At 41.4% G+C, this 20,060-nt stretch overlaps 1 protein-coding gene across 3 annotated transcripts in view; it reads left to right on the forward strand.

The window, feature by feature from the left end:
* Nucleotides 1–1,575: 1,575 nt before the first annotated feature.
* DCBLD2 (discoidin, CUB and LCCL domain containing 2) overlaps nucleotides 1,576–20,060 on the forward strand; it is a 37,643-nt gene continuing 19,158 nt past the window's right edge. Inside the window, exons 1-7 of one of the 3 annotated variants that reach the window (XM_081859707.1) lie at nucleotides 1,576–1,983; nucleotides 11,965–12,192; nucleotides 15,043–15,180; nucleotides 16,282–16,333; nucleotides 17,823–17,895; nucleotides 18,820–18,953; nucleotides 19,893–19,933. In XM_081859707.1, the coding sequence (XP_081715833.1) occupies nucleotides 1,878–1,983; nucleotides 11,965–12,192; nucleotides 15,043–15,180; nucleotides 16,282–16,333; nucleotides 17,823–17,895; nucleotides 18,820–18,953; nucleotides 19,893–19,933 (772 nt within the window). In that variant the 5' untranslated portion in view covers nucleotides 1,576–1,877. Of the gene's footprint in view, nucleotides 1,984–11,402; nucleotides 11,440–11,964; nucleotides 12,193–15,042; nucleotides 15,181–16,281; nucleotides 16,334–17,822; nucleotides 17,896–18,819; nucleotides 18,954–19,892; nucleotides 19,934–20,060 lie in introns of those variants that run through there. The other 2 variants (XM_081859705.1, XM_081859706.1) reach the window with 2 other exon arrangements.

Raw genomic sequence — 20,060 nt, forward strand, 5'->3', positions numbered from 1 at the left:
GAAAGTGATACCAAGATATTTAAAGAGGAGACATTGTTCAATTTTGTGTTCATCTAGAGACCATCTAAATGTGTGGCGAGCTCTAGTAAATACCACAATTTTTGTTTTATCATAGTTTATCTTTAGAGAGTTTTGGGAACAATAAGCTGCGAGTCCCTCCAGCATGCTGAGTAGGCCCCTTCGAGTGAGTGCCATGACCGCCATGTCATCAGCATATAGCAGTATATTCAGGTGTTTGCCTTTCAGGGCAGGGGCTGATAACTTATACTTTGCCATATGTTGAACAATGTCGTTTATATAGAAATTTAAGAGGAACGGCGCTAACAAACAGCCCTGTTTAACCCCTTTCCCCAGTGGCAATGGGTCAGTATAGTTGCCTGACATCCCAGTTCTGATTTTAACTGTGGTGCCTGAATGTAATTCTCTAAGTATTTTGAGAAGTCGTCTATCAATATCTGTGTCATATAGTTTTTGCCATAATTTGTCCCTACAGATTGAGTCAAAAGCAGCAATAATAAATTCTAAATAGTTTGTTGATAGGAGACTGCAGCGTGTTCCACAATTATTATATATCCAGGTTTGTCTGTTTTCAAGTTAAGCAGAATATATATGTGTGTGTGCCTTTTTTGCTAGAAAAATAGGTGCAGGTACTCACCATTAAATTGACTACACCTTGAAAGGGTTGGAGGATTGTAAAATACAGAAAACATGCAAAATTGAGCTAAAGAGCACGTGATCGCAATAACACTTTTAAGAAATGTCAATCGATTCTAGACAATACTAGGCCGTGAACGGCAACTCACAAGGAAGCCCCTGTTGGAAATTCCCATTCCACCTTTAGTTACAGACATGGAACTGTTGCTTGTCCCACGTGTTTACATTCCAGCACAGTCTGTTGGGAACTTCCCCTTGTGTATATCTTTTGCTTTTTCACTGTCTCTCTGAGAAGGAAAACAACATGTTTTCTTTGTCCTGATTTATGCTTAATAAATCTTTAGCTGTTAGTATGCCTCACGCCTGTTCTGTTTGCGCAGTATGCTCTGCTAATATAGTGTGCTCAAGCTTTTGAAGTCTGAGTCGCTGATTTAGGTCGCACCAGAGATGGGGGGGGGGGGGGAATCCTCACGGCTGGAAGGGCATGATCCAGCTGGGGGCTAGCCAGCTGGCATCTTGACTCCGGAAGGATGCCAACAGCTCCAAAAGCCCATTTCCACGCTCAGGGAACCTCGCCTGAGCAGAAACTGTTTTTGAGCACGTGTGAAGGGTGCCCTTCCATCACCTTGGAGTCAATTACCACTAACTTGGAGGATGTTCTCCCCCGCCCCCGAGGGGAACGACCTGGCCCCCCTCCCCCCACGCCATGCATTTCTGCCATTCCCACAAGCTTCGCTCTAACGCCATCCGCCCAACCGAGGGGGCTCCTGGGCAGAGTCCACCAAGGCCTTTGGCCAGAACGCGCCCCTTCGCCTCCAAGTACCCCGAGGACTCTTGGTTGCTCTGTTCGTGTTTTCCCCTTCCCCCTCCTCCCCGCGGAGCAGCGCAGGAGGGCGCCTCAACTCCGGGAGGCGGGCGGGCGGGCGGGGAGGGGGGTTAAGCGGCCAGACGGGCTCCGCTGGGGGACTTTCGGCTGCCGGAGGCGGGGAAGGGGCGGCTGCAGCGGACCCGGAAGTGGTTGCGCCCATCGGGGGCGTTGGGAGCGCGCCGTGCGGGTTGGTGGGTGGGGGAAGGAGAGGAAGAGGAGGGGGCGGCGGCGGCTGGACGGATCCGCGCGGGGACGGCGCGCGAGCCGGGAGGAGGCGCGAAGAAGGAGGCAAGGCGAGAGCAGCGCGGCTCGGGATGCATTCGGACTGCCGGCTGCTGCGCCCGAGACGCGGGGTATGGTGAGCAGCCCGGAGCGCCCGCTCCCCCGGGGGACCCGGCCGGCGCTGGCCTCCCTCCTTCTCCTCCTGTTGCTGCTCAGGCGGGACGCGGCGGCGCAGAAAGGTGCGTGCGGGAGCCCCGTCGGGAGGGGAGGGACCAGAGGAGCAGCCTTCCCGCCTTTCTTGCTTGGCGCCCTCCCAGAAGCCCGCCGGGGGGGAGGGACGTCACCCTTCCTTGCCCCTCACTCTCTCAGGTGCCGTCGCGGGCATTGGGGAGGGAGGGGGCGCCTAGGTGGCCACGGGGCACCCCGCTTTTCCACGTCAGCGGGCTTCCTTCGCCGACTCCCTGCCCTGAGGGGACTCTGCCCCCCGACAGCGCCTCCTCAGTTACCCACGAGCTCTTGGAAGCTCCCCTCCGAAGCCCGTCGAGGAGAAAAAAGCAGGGCTGCTGCTTGACCTTTTTAACAAGTGCTTAACGGTGCATGAGAGCGAAAGGTCCACGGGGCCCTGCCAGTGGGTCTTTCGTGTTCGTGCAGCTGCATCTCAGCGGCCTGCACTTCTGGCTTCCAACTTTGCCAAAGGGCCATGCCGCCCCACGCGTGTAACCCACGCCACGCACGACGGGTTGGGGGCAGCGAGGATAAAAAAAGCTTCCCACCGACGCCACATGTGTGCGTGCAAAGTGCTTTGCATCCATATGTTGCATGGTGCTGATATCTTCGTGCTGATATCTTCCCCGAAATGAAGGAGTGATGTTTGAAATGTGATGATATCTGAAGTCTTTCCCCCGCGCTGGAACCAGCTTTCAGTTGTGTTGACTTGAGTGCTTCTCAGAGTATCCAGATAGCATTTCCATTGCTAATCTCCGTAGGCCCCATTGGGTAGGGGGCAAGCCAAATAAGATATAAATTCCAAGAAGGCTCAAGACCCAGCCCTTCTCTTTTCAGAAAGTAAAAGGGGAATAGCCTGAGGAATTTTAAGGAGTGATACTTGAAATAACTCCCATTTTCCTCCAGCTTGACATTTTGAGATTATTAAGTAACATAATGAAGAATAGGCAGTGTCTAAGAATGATTTAAAGCTGGTTTTTAATGTGTAGTGTCACTTTTGTAAAGCTTTCAGTAAGAAAGGAGAGTGTAGGCATAGATTAACTAAAGATGATGAGTTTGGGATAGGAAATCCCTGAAACTTGCTCTTTAGTGTTCTCTTTCAGTTGCATCTGACTGCATTTCTTGTTATTTACAGGACACAAATGAGAAAATAGAGAATGAAAGCTGAAACCTTGTTTCAAAACTGCCATATAATGTGCTAGATGAGGCATTACATTATATGGATATTGTAGGGTTGTTGTTTGAATGAGTTCTTATTTTAGAGTAAAAGGATGAAAGTTGGTCAGTTCATGAAGCTTCAAGCATTGTAGACTTCAAAACTAGTTAACAGAATTGATGTTAATTCATCTCCCCAGTAGAGCTTGTGGGTTGTGGTGGTGGGAGTTCCTATTTCTGTACTATTCTCCCTGAGAGAATACATTTGGAGAAAAGTACTCTTATACCTTTCCCTTTCCATTCAAGTCAAAAAACTCCACAAAATGATCATGAATTCTGTTGTGGTAAACATTGGCTCTGGTGTAGCATATGACACCCAAGGACAACTCCTAGGGTAGTTCTTCCCGTAAACAAATACATACTGTCCTGTTGTGCGATTTGCACAATTTGCTTATGTGCAACGAATTAAATGTGCATATGGGTACTTACTTATTTATTTAAGGGTTTCCCCCCCTGAAATAATTTCTGATCACTTACTTTTCCCACTCCCTGAAAAAGGTAGCCATTTTGTAGAATGTTCTTGGAATATTCTCAGCCATTTTTTGTGGTTGCCACCATTCTTTCTGCCTACCAGTGTCCTGGAATGATGCTAGCTTGGGGGCATTATGGGAGCTGCAAAATGGTGGTCAGGCATTCGATACACTTGTTGATAGTGGGAGGCATCACCTCCAAGAAACAGAGAAATAACCCTTGAGAATATTCAGAGAAAGGTAATCTTAATTTCTCCACCTTGCAAGTAGGATGGAGAATTTTGAGAGACCATTTTTGCCCAGCTCTGCTTTTCAGCCAGTATTGTTTACAATGGAACTCTACAAAAGAATGCAACATATTAGGGAAATGTTCATGGCACTGTTGTGGGTCCCTGGAATAGTTCAGGTTTTTCAGGCTCTTTGTTCCAGAGGAAGTGGGAAGAAGGAGCTGCAGCTGGAATCAGGGCCTGGCTGGTGGTAAGATGCCAACCTACAGAAGCAGCTTTTTCATTCACCTGTAGTGCCTTCGCATTTGTGGCAGCTGGTGACTTAGGCAGCAGTCTACCTCTACCTACCTGGGAGTAAGCCCCATTAAATAAGACTTGCTTCTGAAAAGGCGTGATTAGGGTTGTGCTCTTAATTTTGGTTCCAATCTCTTCCCCACAATCTTAAACCCAAATTGATGAAAAACTTGTCTAGTTTTCCTGAAAAGGAGTTTTTGCAGGCTGACCCTAAGCTCATTGCTTGCAAGTAGATCCCACATTTTACTAATTCCTGAGAGAAAATGCTAGAGGAAGAGGAGATAATGATTGTGATTTGACAAACCTAGTGTATGTTATGCAGTATAAATTTACAAAAAGGAAAATCTACCTTCTTTCTATTGAGTGTAAGAAAATAGACAAAGCTATCAGTCTTTAATGAGTTTGAAAGCATTCATGAACCTTCTGTGAATCTTAACTCTGTAAGTACTTGCTACAGATTGCCTGGCAGATTTTGTGTATTCATATCCATATCTGTACTCAGCTGTCATGTGCATTCACATTTCTCATTAACAGACACTTCTAGAAAAGCTGTCTGTTAAAAGCTGGAAGCCAAACTGTTTCCTAAACTGTTATAAACAAACATTTAAAGAAAAATAATCGCATTTGACAATGTGTGGCAGCTGAATATCAGAATGTGAATGTGGATCACAATACAATTTTTATTATTATTGTGAGGCATCCCTTTGGGGAGGAAGGAAAGTTTGTAAATTTGATGTAATAAATACATAAATAAAATTTCAAAGACCCGTCTTGCTTATAATTATGCAGGTTTGGGGTTGTTGTTGTTGTTTTACTAATGGCCTTGTGTAGTTGGACTGAAATCCACATTTGAGATGCCATTTAATGTAGTTACAGCTATTTCTCAGTGTACTTCATGACTTGGAAAAAGCTAGTATAATTGCAGTCAAATTACTCTATGGATCATAGTTGGAACGTCTTCTTTTGAATAGGCATTTAGCTATTGTGAGGATCTGAGGAGTACCTAGTTGTTAAATCTAATACTGACTTGCAAGAACAAAGCAGATACAAAACACGTGGCTTTAAAAATACATGTGACAGATACACTGTGCAAAACTATGACAATGTGTATTATAGTTTTGCATTGACAGCATTGGTGTATGCTTTGTATGTAGCCCATAATCCAGAGAACACTCAATGAGTCTTCTTAAACTTTATTTTAGTTTTTGTTTTGTAATGCAACATTTCTACACATTTGGGACTTTTTTGTTTTGCTTTTAATGTGCAATATGTAATATTTCATATTTTTTTAATAATATGTCATATATATATATTTTAAAAAAAATCAGCGACTTGTTCTTGCTGCATTACACAATGACAGATATTTGAGTTTTGCCATGGAAGTGGATTGTGATTGGGACATATGCTCTCTTTCCCCCACTATATCCAATTAAGTTTCCGAACTATTTTATGCTTAAAACAAAAAGGAGCCCAAAAAGGATCTCTCCAAGTTGGGAGAACTGGTAATAAAATGGCAAATTACTTAAGAAGTGTAAGGAGAAGTACACTGGAACAATTTTCTTCCTAATTTCACATATAAGTGAATGGGTTGTGAAATGGTGATGACGGATTAGGAGTGAGACCTTGGGTTAGTAGTGGATAGCTCAAGTGATGATGTCTAGTCAGTGTGTGGCATTTGTGAAAAAGGCAAATTCCAGGGAATATTAGGACGGGTTGGAAACAAAACTGCCAGTACAGTGGTACCTTGGTTCTCAAACAACTTGGAACCTTGATTGATTGTGTAACTGCAGTACATTGTTTATTGCTTTCATTTTATGGATCAATGGTCTCGTTAGATAGCATTAAATGTTAAACTGCTGTTTTAGGGGTTGTTTTTAAAAGTCTGGAGCGGATTAATCCATTTTGCATTACTTTCTATGGGAAAGCGTGCCTTGGTTTTGGAACGCTTTGGTTTTGGAAAGGACTTCCAGAACGGATTAAGTTTGAGAACCAAGGTACCACTGTATCATAGTGCCATGATTGTTACGATATGGAAGCAACGCAGCTGCAATCTGATAGCTTGAAAACATCACATGATGGGGCTGTCTGTGGGAAACAGTGTTACAGTCAGTTCACAGGGCAATTCACCGGAATTTGCTCAGAGTGTAATATGAGACCTTCCTCTTGCGTATGTACAGGAAGTCTCTGCCACTTGCTGGAAGGAGTCTGAAGTGATCGGACATGTTTTATGTAGTGCTGCAAAGTCAGAAATAAAGCGATGTAAATAGATATCTGGCTATCTCCTTTCCCTGCTGGGAAGCAAGGAGGGAGGGGGTGTGCATTTTCCCATGCTGGGAGATGTCGCCTAATGAGACCTATCCTGGACTTGCGGGGATTGCAGCCAGGGAGGTCACCGGTAAGCAAGCTGAGAGCCTGGGAGAGGAGCCAGTCTCTCCCGAAGAAGGCTTGTTTTCCAACAATGATATGGCGTGACAGCACTTTAAATACTGTGTATGGTTCTAGTCACCTCAAAAAGGATAAAATCCATGATGGCTATGCTCTACCTCCAATAAGGTGGCATGCCTCGTGTTATACCAGTTACTTGGAACTGCAAGTGGGAAGAATGCTGTTGCATTCGGGTCCTGCTTGCAGATTTTCTATGGGCACCTGGATGCTGGACTTAGATCACCTTTTGGGCTTTTCTTATGTTCTTCTGAATATACTCAGGGCTGCCACCTTTCCCCAGTATTTCACCACAAGAGCACAGCTTTACTTGACATTTTTTGTAGGAATAAGATTTATTTTTTTAACTCCCATAAAGTTTTAATAGAGCATTTCCAGATCTAGTCTGATTCCATTTTTCAAAAACATCCTTTTTTATTTTTTAAAAAAGGTAATACAGATTCAGATTTGTTTCTTTTTATAATCACTTATTTAAATATGCTGGAAGCTTCCCTGAAGCGCATTAAGAGACCATCATTGGTTCAACTCTATATTAACTCCAGGAACGTTCCTGTTTTTGTTACAGATAGGTAGCCGTGTTGGTCTGCCATGATCAAAACAAAATAAAAAAATTCCTTCCAGTAGCACCTTAAAGACCAACTGAGTTAGTTCTAGGTATGAGCTTACGTGTGCATGCATACCTGTTTTTGTTGATGCAGAAGCTTTATGGGAAACTGCAAAATCTGTGTTCCATCCTTAGATATTGGTTAGAAGATCATCTGGAAAAAAATAATAATCCACTTCGTGCATTTTTCTTCAGTCAATAGTAGTCTGGTTTGAACCCTTATGTAAGTTTGGTGAGCAGAGGATGCAAGCGTTCCACGGATTTCAAGCCAAGATCAGCCATTGTAAAACCAGATGGGTCTTGGCCATCTGTATTGCTCTTCAAAATATCCCGCAGCTATTGCTGCACTTGCATATCTTGGGGCGCCTCTTAATTCATGCCAGCTGATATGACAGATGGATACCAGATATTAGTTTAAACTTCAAACTGAACTTCTGAACTATCACCAGGGACAGGCCAAAATGCCTTTGCCAGGAAGGTGAAGCAGCTCTACATTGTGGGTGCATTCACTGGGGTGGTTTTCACCATAGCTTGCTGTGTAGATATGCCTCAGTGAACTTGAGGAATATACCAGGCCCCTTTCCCTCACCCGCCCAGTTGGGCTATGGACTTCTGCAGTGCTTCCACTGGTGCTCACTGGATGAGTACCAAAGCAAAACTTGCCTTAGTTTTACATGCAGGCAAAGAATCCTGGTTGAAATAAAAGGCAAATGGTTAATTGCTAAACAAGTCAACTTCAAACCATGGATTTTACAAAGCTTGTTTAACCGTTGTCTGCACCCTACATTGGGCAGTATGCCTCTGCCATCTTGTCCCCTCCTAAATTGAAAATTATATAGAATATCTGTCAAGTATCAACAATGAGATTTAAATCTTATTTTGCTAAAACTTTGATGTGTCTGGTTCAATATTTAAAGGGGTACGCAAGTAATGAATGGCAAGAAACATGATTCTGGTGACTAACAAGGAAAGCCTCTAGCTTACCCTGCCACAGAAGTAGCACATTTTTAAAAACCAGCCAGCAATAAAGCAATAAATTATTTGTGTTATTATTACCCACCTTGCACTAGCAAATCGCCAGGGGCATTATAACAATTTAAAATTGAGAAATTAAAAATAGTTAAAACAAATTGCGATCACAGGAATATGCATTTTTCAGAATTCTGCCAGGGAGACCTAATATGGCACCAAAGCTAATATGGTACCAATCCAGTATGGTTTTAATAAATGGTTGAAAGCAGAGTGTGTCCTAAGTTATGAGAAAAGCCTCCTGCTCCTTAGAATTTGATTGTCCTCAAGGAAGTTCAGAAACAGGAACTGTTAACTAAATGTGTCGTGAACCATAGGCTAAAACACACAAGCTGCATAGTAAATCTATAGTACTGTACACAGTAAATAAGCAAAACTATTGCCAGTGTTCAAAATATGGCCACGTGTATTACCCTAGCAACAAAAAATATTTTGTGAAAGGGTTTCTAATGCTTTGCCACCAAATGCTGTGCAGCAAATAACTTTTGCCTTACAATCTTCTGGTCTGTTGTCTTCATTGGTTACAGAAGGATAGAGAAGAAGCTTTTTCTCCCACCTGTATGTGGGAAGTATTGGGAAGAAATACCGTCTGCGTGCTTGCTAATGGTGTGTTTCTAGTTGTTAGGATCCATATAACAGGCGCCTTGTTTTCAGGGGTTGCACTGAGAGCACCTTTTCCTTATTTGGTAATGAGCACAAAGGGGATTTCAACTTTGAGTCACAGTGCAACTCAGTTCACTCTCAGTCAGCAAGGTATCCTCAATGGGAACTTTAAAGAATTTGTGTTTGCATTGCTATGTGGAAAAAACCACAAGTGAATGTGCGTGAGAACTGTGGTACTCTGCAGTTTAAAACCGGCCAATAAATAACAGAAAAAATTCATGATATTAGCAAATCTTGAATAATTTGTGGGAGAGTATTTTGCATCTTGTTGGAAGCTTGCTAGTTAAGAGATTGCCATCTCTATGGCTGAATGTATCTCCTAAAGACAGTGAGGTTTCTTTTCTGTAACTATCAATCAAGAGTGTAACTCGCCTGGTCCAGCGTTCTGTTCTCATAGGGGCCAATTAGATGGCTGTGGGAAGCCTGCAAACAGGGCTTGATTGGAACAGGCTTGTGAGTCGCAGCTTCTGGAATACACAGGCATATTGACTCTGTTAGTGGAGGTAAAACACGCCAACACGGCTAGTAGGCACTATTAATCTCATCCTCTGTGAATTTGTCCGATCCTCTTATAAAGCCAGCCAAATTGGTTTTTACTACAATAGGTTGGTTGGCATTTAGAGATTTAGGATTGATGTGGAAGCATATGTCCAGCACTGCCTTATAGGGTCATATGTGAAACTTGTTCTTTAGTCTTTGCTAGCATCACGTTAAGGTTATGTTGTGTGATTAAGTGAGCAGTCATATTCACAAAGGCTAATTACAGTCAAGTAATCTTTTTCTATCTAGTGAGCTCTCTGGCATCAAAACGTTAACTTCTCAGATCAAACTATTGGCATGAAATGCATAAGTTACTAGGAATGCAGACCCTTTTAATGAAATAATTCGTAGCAAATCGTGTTTCTTTTCTTCTGCCTGTGCTGCTCCCTGCCAGCATGAACAACAAAACTATGCAGTGAAGCCATCTCAGAATAAATCAATCAATACAAGCATTTGGTTTTTTCCAAGAATGTTAAAGGGAGCCTTTTAAAGCACTGGCTAGCTTTCTTGTCAGAATACTATCAATGGTATATTATGCTCTGATACTTGATAGATTATTTAGTCATGAGAGTTTAATGTTTCCATTGCCATGAAATTGACACAGGGTTCTTTAAGGGTGGCGGATTCAACACTTGCTGATTCATGACATAAACATGACATAAACATCTTCTCAGCAAGTAGTTTGAACTGCAGAGAACTTCCTTTTGACAATTACAGTATATGCCGTATCTTTTACTATGTGAAGTGAATAGTATTTGGGAATAGGAGGATAGAGTATAGATACTGCATATGGAACTGTAAGTTTTCCAATGTGTTTCTTCAGCCCCACATTTGAGAGCACATGCAGAAGCCCAAATGTATGGAGGTTAAAAACAAAGGCAGTGTTCCTGAGCATGTCCCATAGGGTAATGTGAGCACTTTTCCATCTAGTCTTTCCAACTCATAACAGAGGTGTTTGGTAGCCATTCTGAAGCATTCCCCTTGCCAGGTCCTGCTTGAAACAGGTTGGTTTCAGGGGAAATGGTATAGCACTATGTGCTGGTTAAAGAAATAAAAGTCAGCTGCAAAATATGCTCAGATAGCAACAAAACCCCACAAAATAGACCATTACACAGATTAAATGTTTTCAGTTACCTCTTGAAGCAAAAGAGAAAGAACATCTTAGCACCTGCCCCCACCCCGCCTCCCAAAAAGAATCTGGATGCAGGGGGAAAATCCAAGGGTCATGGCTACAAAACCCTGCCTGGGTCTTTGCCAATCTAAACTCTAAAGAAGAGGAACCCCAAGCAGTACTCCATATAAAAAATCTTGTATGTGGAAAGACATTCCCTCAGCTTAGCTGAGTCCAGGCAATATAAAAGGGTCACCGGCGTTCATTGCATTTTTTAGTGGAGGACTAAAAGGAATGTGACAACCTCTTGTTTCGTAAGGATGCCTTTTATAATCTCTTCCACAACCCACCCTGCCTCCCTCTGCAGGCCCTAACCAGTCAGATGTCTGATATGTGGTTGTTTAAATTTCCACATTAATTTTGTTGACGTTCAAGAGTAAAAGAGTCTGAAAGCGACTCAGGGAAACACAGCAACTGGATTGCCCCGGGTTCCCCTGGTTTGGTTCCTGTCCCAACTTAAGCACTAAACAGTTTATGAAACATTTAAACAAACAAATAAAGGCAGGCTGGACCTATTTAAAACAAGCTCATCCATGATATGTCTAGCCAACTGATTACTGCTAGTTGATCTTCATGAGTGACCATTATTAACCCAACTCTGGATCAAAAAGGTTTCACTGGGTGTTGCTGCCATCTCTGCTATAGGGATAGGCCTTCAAATGGTTTCTTTGTCCTGTTCAATGGGATTCAGCATGGTTTGTCACCCACTTGTAGTTTAACTGACTTACCAACCGCTTCATGGACTTGAAATCCCACCAGACAGCTGGCAGAGGGCATTTTTCCAGACCCACATATGCAGTACCAGATTCATTGTGGTGAGTCTTAGAGCCCTTAAGATACTGACAGAGCCCCCTCATTGCCACAACAGCTGTGAAGTTACCTGAGTATTTATTAATTGCATGAGGAAGTTTATATTAAAGGGGGAGAAGGAATATGTATATTATTTAAACTTGGACTTCTGAATTGCCTTTTTTAAAAGAAGAAGAATACTTGTCCTCCTCAGGGTGCTTTTATACCCTGAGGGTAACGATAGAATACTTGCATATCTGTTTACTAATTTATATTCCCTTGTGCAGAATTTATACATGAAAAATAAGAAGCCTAGAGCCAGTGCAGAAATAAGGCACTGAACTCTGAAATGCTACTATGCAGCACAATTCTATGTATGTTTGCTCTTGCATGGCAAGCTACTGTGTTCATTGGGGCTTGCTCCTGGGTGAGTTTGCACAGAGTTGCAGCTTTGACACTGGTACTGAGATGTGGGTTCGAATCCCATTCTTGATTTAAAAGTAGCATATGCATGAGAAAGCCACACTACAGGTCAATCTTTGTTTTTGTAGGTGATGGATGTGGACATACCGTTTTAGGTCCTGAAAGTGGGACTTTTACATCTATTAACTACCCGCACGCCTATCCCAACAGCACTGTGTGTGAATGGGAGATTCGAGTAAAGCCTGAGCAGAGAGTGCAGCTCAAATTTGGGGATTTCGATATTGACGATTCAGATTCTTGCCATTTTAATTACGTGAGAGTTTATAATGGAATTGGACCCACAAGGACAGAAATAGGTAAGAACTTCTTCTTGTTATGCTGTTCGAAACAGGGGAAAAATACTCCTTTATGGTTTGTTTGTTATTTAGTAAAAACATGTCTGCATTATTTGCACGATCCATTCTTCCCAAAACTTGAGAAGAAATTTAATTGGATTCTAATGATATTTTTTTTTGGTCATAATCAGTATTGGACATTTTCTTACTCTGGGTTTGTTTAAATCAGAGCCATTTTACACATTATGGAGGAAAACCTGCAGAGGTGAGCTCTCAAGAGGGAGCTGCGGCCAGTCACAGGTGTCCCTGGATAGTTGGGCCCTCCAGATGTTGCTGGAGTACAATTCATATCTTGCTTGGTGGGGCTGATCAAGTCCAATAATATTTGGACAACACTAGGTTTGCCAGCCCTTCTGTAAAGCATGAGCGTGGCAGACTTGAGCTTGCAAACACAAGCATTATGACAACGTGTCTCCAAACATAAGTTTAACACCTACACTTTACATTTTTAGATGTATGTGTAAGATGTTTTTTGTACAACTAAAAGAGAAGTGTGTGGAGTGGCCTTTCAGGGGAGATATGCTCATCATTAATTTCTCAGGGTTAAGACGTTCAAATGATCAGGAAGAGGATAAAGGAACATAGGAAACAGGAAGTTGCCTTATACTGACTCAGCTCATTGTTCCATCAATTTCTAAATCATCACCACTGATTGGCAGCAGCTCTCCACAGTTTCAGATGGGAATCTTTCCAATCCCTATTTAAAAACACCAGGGATTGAACCACATACTCTACAAATGAGCTATGGTGCTAGAACTTTCAAACAGGAGCTCGAAGGAATCTTATAATGGCAAACATTTGTTTTCCAAATTCTTTTTTGGTCGAAGGATCCTGGTCTTCTAAATTTAAATGTGCACTGCATAGAGAAATGTCTCCTTTTCAATAGTATCTGGCATTATTTTGTTCTGTGCCAAAACGCAGCTGTGTCTAAGTAGTGATAAAGTTACCTGGCTTTTGGGAGAGAAAGATGGTGATGGTTCTCTGATTGGGGATTGAGAAGCACAGACATTATATGCAGGGCAAAGGAAGTCACTCCCAGAGCTGAATTTTTCTAAGATTTTAAAACGTATTCTTTTTCTTGTAAATTTGTCAATATGATGGTAAATCTGACATATATGAAGTGGCAGTAATATCCTGTGGTTTTTATTACTTTTGTATCTCTGACTGTGAAACGTTTAATAAACCTTTAGTCTGTGCTGGGAATGTCTTTCTATGCTGCCAAAAAAAGGGAGGGGAGAGTGGAATAAAGACTTAAAATGTCATTGATACCAACAGAGCTGACATTTTCTCTGTTGATTTTTTTTTAATAAAAAAAATCTGTTGCATTGTTTTTCTTCCTTCTAAACCCATGACCTAGATACTACTTCTGATGGTGTATTTTTAGACAGAAGATTGAATGTGGTTGCACGACATCTGTAACGTGAAGGCTTTTATCAAGCTTGGTGACTCTTCTACTTAGATATTGCATGAAAACTTAGACTTGCTGTGAGCTAAACTCACTCGTAAAAAAGAGAAGAAAACACGAGGTCCTTAAATGGCAAGGAACGTCCAGTCCTGATTAGGGCTTAAACACTTTTACAAGTTGAGTTCACTGGCCCAAATAAATTATCTACTTTTGTTCCCTTTACCTCTCAGCTGTTCCCAGCTAGTGTGGCTGCATAAGAGATTGAGCAGTGTGTGTGTCTTGCTCTGCTGAGAGAGAGCTTTTTGAAAAAAAATAATGGTAAGGTTAAAACAGGCAGCCACTCCCCCCCCCCTGAACTTCCAGTGTAAGTTTTGAATATTAGAAATAAGAGTCAGTGGAAGTACGTTGACTGCAGCTAATGGGCTGGCGGAGGAGTTAAACTTTTAAGTAGATGTAGCATATATTGTGGTGTAAGAGCGTCAGCATTTGAATGAAGTATTGAAGCCAACTCTGTTGATGCTGGGAACTTTTTTAAAAAAACAAACTCCAGAGTGACTGGTGCTTCAGAACAGCTCCACAATCCATGCCAAGCCCTTTCACTTGCACAAATAGTTTTAACACTACAGTCCTAGTAATGCTTAACAGGGAATAAGTCCCATTGAACTCAGTGGGTATTCCTTCTGAGTAACAATGCATAGGAAACAATGTAAAATTATTGGTGTACATGTATTTGGCAAAGAGACTGGATAGTAATTATTTGGATACTTGGTAGCAGTTGTAGAGATGGTGAAGTGTACTAAAATTGCTCTGCACCATGCCTTCAGTATTCCTTAATAATTGTGTCCTGGTTTCATCTCAGAATTGGAGGTTGTAGCCAGTGCTGTGTTCGCATGAGCAGAACAGATCTGCTTGTGAAACAGGATTTCACCTTCCTCCCCTTTGCAAGATGATAAGAAATTCTGCTCTAAAGGGCCAGGGAACCTCTTGAGAAAGGCACATAGAGGGTGGAAAGGAAGAAGTCCTACTGTACAAGTAGAATTCATTTCCTTCAGCATCAGATGCCACCCTGATAATTTGTGTTTTTGGAGATTTAGGATATGGGTTTAGTCTCAAACAAACCCTAGCTTTGGGATTTCTGAATGCCTTGAAACTATGGGGATGATAAGAAATAGATTCACAAATTCGTTATAATAATAATAATAATAATAATTTATTATTTGTACCCCGCCCATCTGGCTGGGTTTCCCCAGCCACTCTGGGCGGCTTCCATAAAAACCAGAAATACACTAAAATATCACAGATTAAAAACTTCCCTGAACAGGGAAGCTGTCAAAGACGTTCTGAATGTGCAAATCCATACTAAATCGATAAATGCTTATTAACTGTCTTCCTCCTGCTCCTTGCAGGAAAATACTGTGGTTTAGGCTTACAGATGGAGAATTTAAATGAATCAAAGGGTAATGAAGTTACAGTACAATTCATGAGTGGCATACACTTCTATGGACATGGGTTTCTCGCATCCTATTCAACTACTGACAAAACAGGTATTTATATGTTTCTTACCTAGTGCTATGTAAGCACTCCACACAACTAAGTGTGCTTTCTTACCGCATGTAATTCATTCTTACTTTTCTGTTACCCAATTACTGATAAATTATTCAAAGTGAATTAAGCATGGATGGTTACAAAACCACGTCTAGACAGAGTAAGATGCATAATAACTTGGTTTATATGGTGCAGAACAATATGGGATTCGAATAAAGTTTATAAATGGCCCACTCATAAAACATCAAGGCAGTATACTGTAATGCATACAGACACAATTGAATATAAAAAAAACCTTAAGACAATGCAAAATACGAAAGAGCTGGGTTTTTTTGAAAGTGGACAAAGTCCCTAGGGTTCCTAACAGATAGCAACTATTGCATTGCAGCTACATCAGTTTTTGCCTAGTGACCTACCCATTCTCTTCCATTTCTGCAATCCCATCTATCGCTTGTATGTGAGTATGTTCCATTGTGTTCAATGGGACTTATTTCAAGTAAAGATGCATAGGATTGATCTGTGAGACTACAGTGCTCCCTCCCCTTTGTTGCTTTGTTTGGGCTGGTTTCAGTATGGGATAGATGTGGGTAATGATTATAATATGAACTGCAGTGGTGCCCCATTTGTGTATTTCCCTCCCCCCTCATAAAGACCCACCGTGCACCAGCAATGCTTGGAGGTGTCAGTGGGGCTATTCTTATTCTCTCAGGCTTTTTAAACACATTTGACTTTTTTGTGAGCTACCCTGGAATTTCTGCTGAAGGGTAGTATATTCTTTCAAACTATTTAAGCATGCTTTCGTTTCACTCGATTAATTTAATGTTTGCCACATTCGCTCCAGGATTTTTAAAATGAATACTTTCATAATCCGATAGATCTTATTAGGTCTCTAGCTAATTATAAATGTGCAATTCTCTACTATGCTGCTAAAGAACTATTTCATGTTGATGTATTATCAGACTGCAGCAAGTGCCTCATACTACATTGAATTGCAGATGAGTTGATTCAGGGAGATCAATTTTACTTCAAACTTTTCATCCCTTAATTATAGACATCCTGCTTTTTGAAAAACAATCTCTTCACTGTGTTTTTATTTCTAGATTTAATAACGTGTTTAGACACTGCAAGTCAGTTTTCTGAACCAGAGTTCAGGTAAGAATTGGTCTCTTTTTAATACTTTGATAATAATTTGATAATAATTCTTGATCTATAACACATCCCCAGACCAATCCAATATTCAATGAATTTAACCCCATTTAATTTCCTACCCTGATTCTTTTCCATGTCAGTTTCTCCAGTTCATTTTACTTAATTAATCCAGAGGTCTTGGGAGAAGGCAGCAATTGAAGGAGTGTTCTATACCTCACCTAGCTACTTCTGTGAGGGACGCCCTCTCCCTGCAGTCATAATCCCAAGTACCTGGTTGTCTCCAGAACAAATGCCCTGAGCCCAGGTTAGAATTGACACAGCCCATATTGGCCTGAACTCACAGAGGATGGGCATTCCACACCCAGGAAGGGTGCACTTGGGCACTATGTACTGTCATCTGCAGGGGCCATTTGAAGCTCCAATACATGCAGTGGGACTTAATTTTAAAAATTAAAGTAAAAATAGATCACCACCTGTCTTCTTTGTACGTCTGGAACCAGACCTACAGAAAAGCAGACACTGGCCCAGACAGTATTATTTATTGAAATACCAGGCTGTCCATTAAGAAGGCGGACTCCTAGTCACCATAGAAATTATGGCATATGTTTTCAGTGCTTGTGATCCATTATTTTGGAGTATTAGTACATGGACTAACCCTTAAAATGTGGTAGATTGCATTAGGTCTCTAATGATCGGTTTTCAAGGTCTGAAGTATGTCAACCTAGAAATTAATATGTATTCCCCCCCCCCCATATAATTTGTGCTTACATACAGTTGAGTAAGTCTTTATTTCTTATACCTAAAAATGTTTGTAATCTCTCATGCCAGTAATCTAACAAGGCACAGCATCTTCAGCAGTACAATATTATGCATGGTGTAGCAATATCCCCGTCTCCTTCCCCCACAACATCCTTAAATCACTAGACTTGTGTAGATGGATCCCTAAACTTGCTCAGTTAACTTTCCTGATTAAATTTTGCAGCTTGGCAGTTTTCACATGCTGTGCAGACCTGGATGTAATTACTTTGTAAATTCCACTGAAGTAATGGGATTTATTTAGAGTTCCAGGATTTAAGCATAAGGTGCACTAAGCCAATTCATAATAAGGCACTATAGAGGCATTTAAGTGTACATGCACACCCACAAGGATTTTTGCAGATTTTATGTGTTTAGTATATTAAAAAAAAAATAGAATAAGAATGCATTACCCAATTTTTATAGAGCCAGATTCTTCCTTAAGTCTACTTAAAATATAAACCCCACAACACTTTTAGCTACATACTCATTTTTTGCTATGAAAGTCTTCTCTTGGGCATGTGATTTTTCTGACTCTGGCTGATATTAAGTATTTTGGCATGCTTTTGTGAAGTAGTAGTATGTTTGACATGCCAGTCCATAAGGAAGGAAGTTCACCACACAGGCTATTAAAAATTCCAGTTTTGTAATTGAAGGCAGTTTGCAGATCTTACTTTTATATTCCTGTTTCTTACAGTAAATATTGCCCAGCTGGATGTGTGCTTCCTTTTACTGATGTTTTTGGGACTGTTCCTCACGGCTACAGAGATGTAAGTAAACTTCAGAATGGTTGTTTGTACTTTTAATTGGGTATTCAACTGTGGTTTTCAGCTTATGACTTTGTAATATGTCAGGGGTGAGCAAACTTTTTCAGCAGGGGGCCGGTCCACTGTCCCTCAGACCTTGTGGGGGACTGGGCTATATATTTTTTTGGGGGGGGGGGGATGAACAAATTCCTGTGCCCCACAAATAACCCAGAGATGCATTTGAAATAAAAGCATACATCCTACTCATGTAAAAACACGCTCATTCCCAGACCGTCCGTGGGCCGGATTTAGAAGGCGATTGGGCTGGATCCGGCCCCTGGGCCTTCGTTTGCCTACCCATGTACAGTGGTACCTCGGGTTACAAACGCTTCAGGTTACAGACGCTTCAGGTTACAGACTCCGCTAACCCAGAAATAGTACCTCAGGTTAAGAACTTTACTTCAGGATGAGAACAGAAATTGCGTGGCGGCGGCAGCGGGAGGCCCCATTAGCTAAAGTGGTACCTCAGGTTAAGAACAGTTTCAGGTTAAGAACGGACCTCCAAAACGAATTAAGTTCTTAACCCGAGGTACCACTGTAATATGTTAAGCACTCAAGGCACATTGCTGTAGACAGGTTTTCAGTGACAATATCTCTTAACCAAGGCTAGCTAACTTTGGCCCTCCAAATGCCTCAGCTGGCATGATCAGTCCTCAGGGATGGCTGGAGTTTTAGTCCAGCAACATCCGGAATGCTACAAGTTAGCCATTTCTGTTCTGGTACAGAATTATATCTGGATTGAGTGGGAGAGCTGTGTATTTTTTGCGTGCTTAGAATTTTGCAAAAGGAAAGTTTAATACGTACCAGATAGTTAGCGGTAGCTTCTTTAGCCTACTGAAAACTGTTGAAGTGCTATCAGATAGTAAGTAATCTATCTTCTCTCCTAAGTCTTCCTCCATTTGCATGGCTGGGGTGCATGCAGGAGTGGTGTCCAACCTCCTTGGAGGTCAGATCAATGTCGTAATCAGCAAAGGCATTCCATACTATGAAAGTTCTCTGGCTAACAATGTCACCTCAAAAGCGTAAGTCGATATGTTTGCTTTTCATTTGCTACTTCTCTGTATTGTTAAAACATCATTGCAGGTAAACACTTAGTTCTGAAATATGAAGGCTAAGTTCAGGCAAGGATATCAGTTAAATTATTATGCTGCAGTGCTCCTGTAGTGTTATTAGATAGTTTGGCCTATAAGTAATGAAACATTGCTCTTGCAAAGTTGTGAAAATATCTCTTTTTAAAGCAATTTTCCATAACATTGTTTGTTCGTGAAATTCCTTCTCTTTCTTGCTGATTATCATGAATGCAGCATGTTCATAGCCAACTTTTGTTGTCATTCCTTTTCTTTAACTCTTAAAATATGAGATGGGTAGTATTTAAAAAGCCTTCACACACCATAAAGATTTTCGAGAAATATAGATGGACCATTTTATCCACTGTCCATATTTCTTCGAAGTCATGCATTAAGATTTAGTCTGGTATATTATTATTTTTACTCAGGGTGAATACAATATTGCATGACTTCTCCTGAATATCCACATTTTCCAAATGCCAATCTGGATGTCCAATTGTGTGATTTGGCTTTTTCTTATTTTATCTTGGAAATTTTGTTGCCAAACCATCAGTTCATTTAGCTCAATATTGGCTAGTAAACTCTCCTCAGGTTTTTGGGCAGGATTCTTCCCAACTAGAGATGACGGGGATACAAGGCAGATGCTCTATCACTGAGCTATGGGTCTTTCCCAGGGTGAAGTCTTTTAGATCAACTTTTTGCGCAGCTTTTATCCCATAGATATTAGAATAGCGTGCCAAGAGTAGTGAGTTTACTGCTATATTACAGAAACACCTCACCCTTGAACGATGTTGTAATAGAACACACGCACAGAGAGAAATTAAGGGGAAATGTTACATTTTGTTGGAACTAAAGATGTAGTTTTGTGGTGTCTTTGGTTTGTTTTTTACACAGAGGAGCACTGTCTTCAGGTCTCTTCACTTTCAAAACTAGTGGTAAGCCTTTCTTCTCTATATTGCCCTTCTGTGTTTAATGGGATCTATACTCTTATCTAGCCTGGTATCTCTTTGATCCCTTGCCAACATAAACTCGTGGCTAAATGGAGATCTTCCAACTTTGGTC

Source organism: Podarcis erhardii (assembly GCF_964252035.2).
Source record: "Podarcis erhardii genome assembly, chromosome: 4".
Taxonomy (NCBI): Eukaryota; Metazoa; Chordata; class Lepidosauria; order Squamata; family Lacertidae; genus Podarcis; species Podarcis erhardii.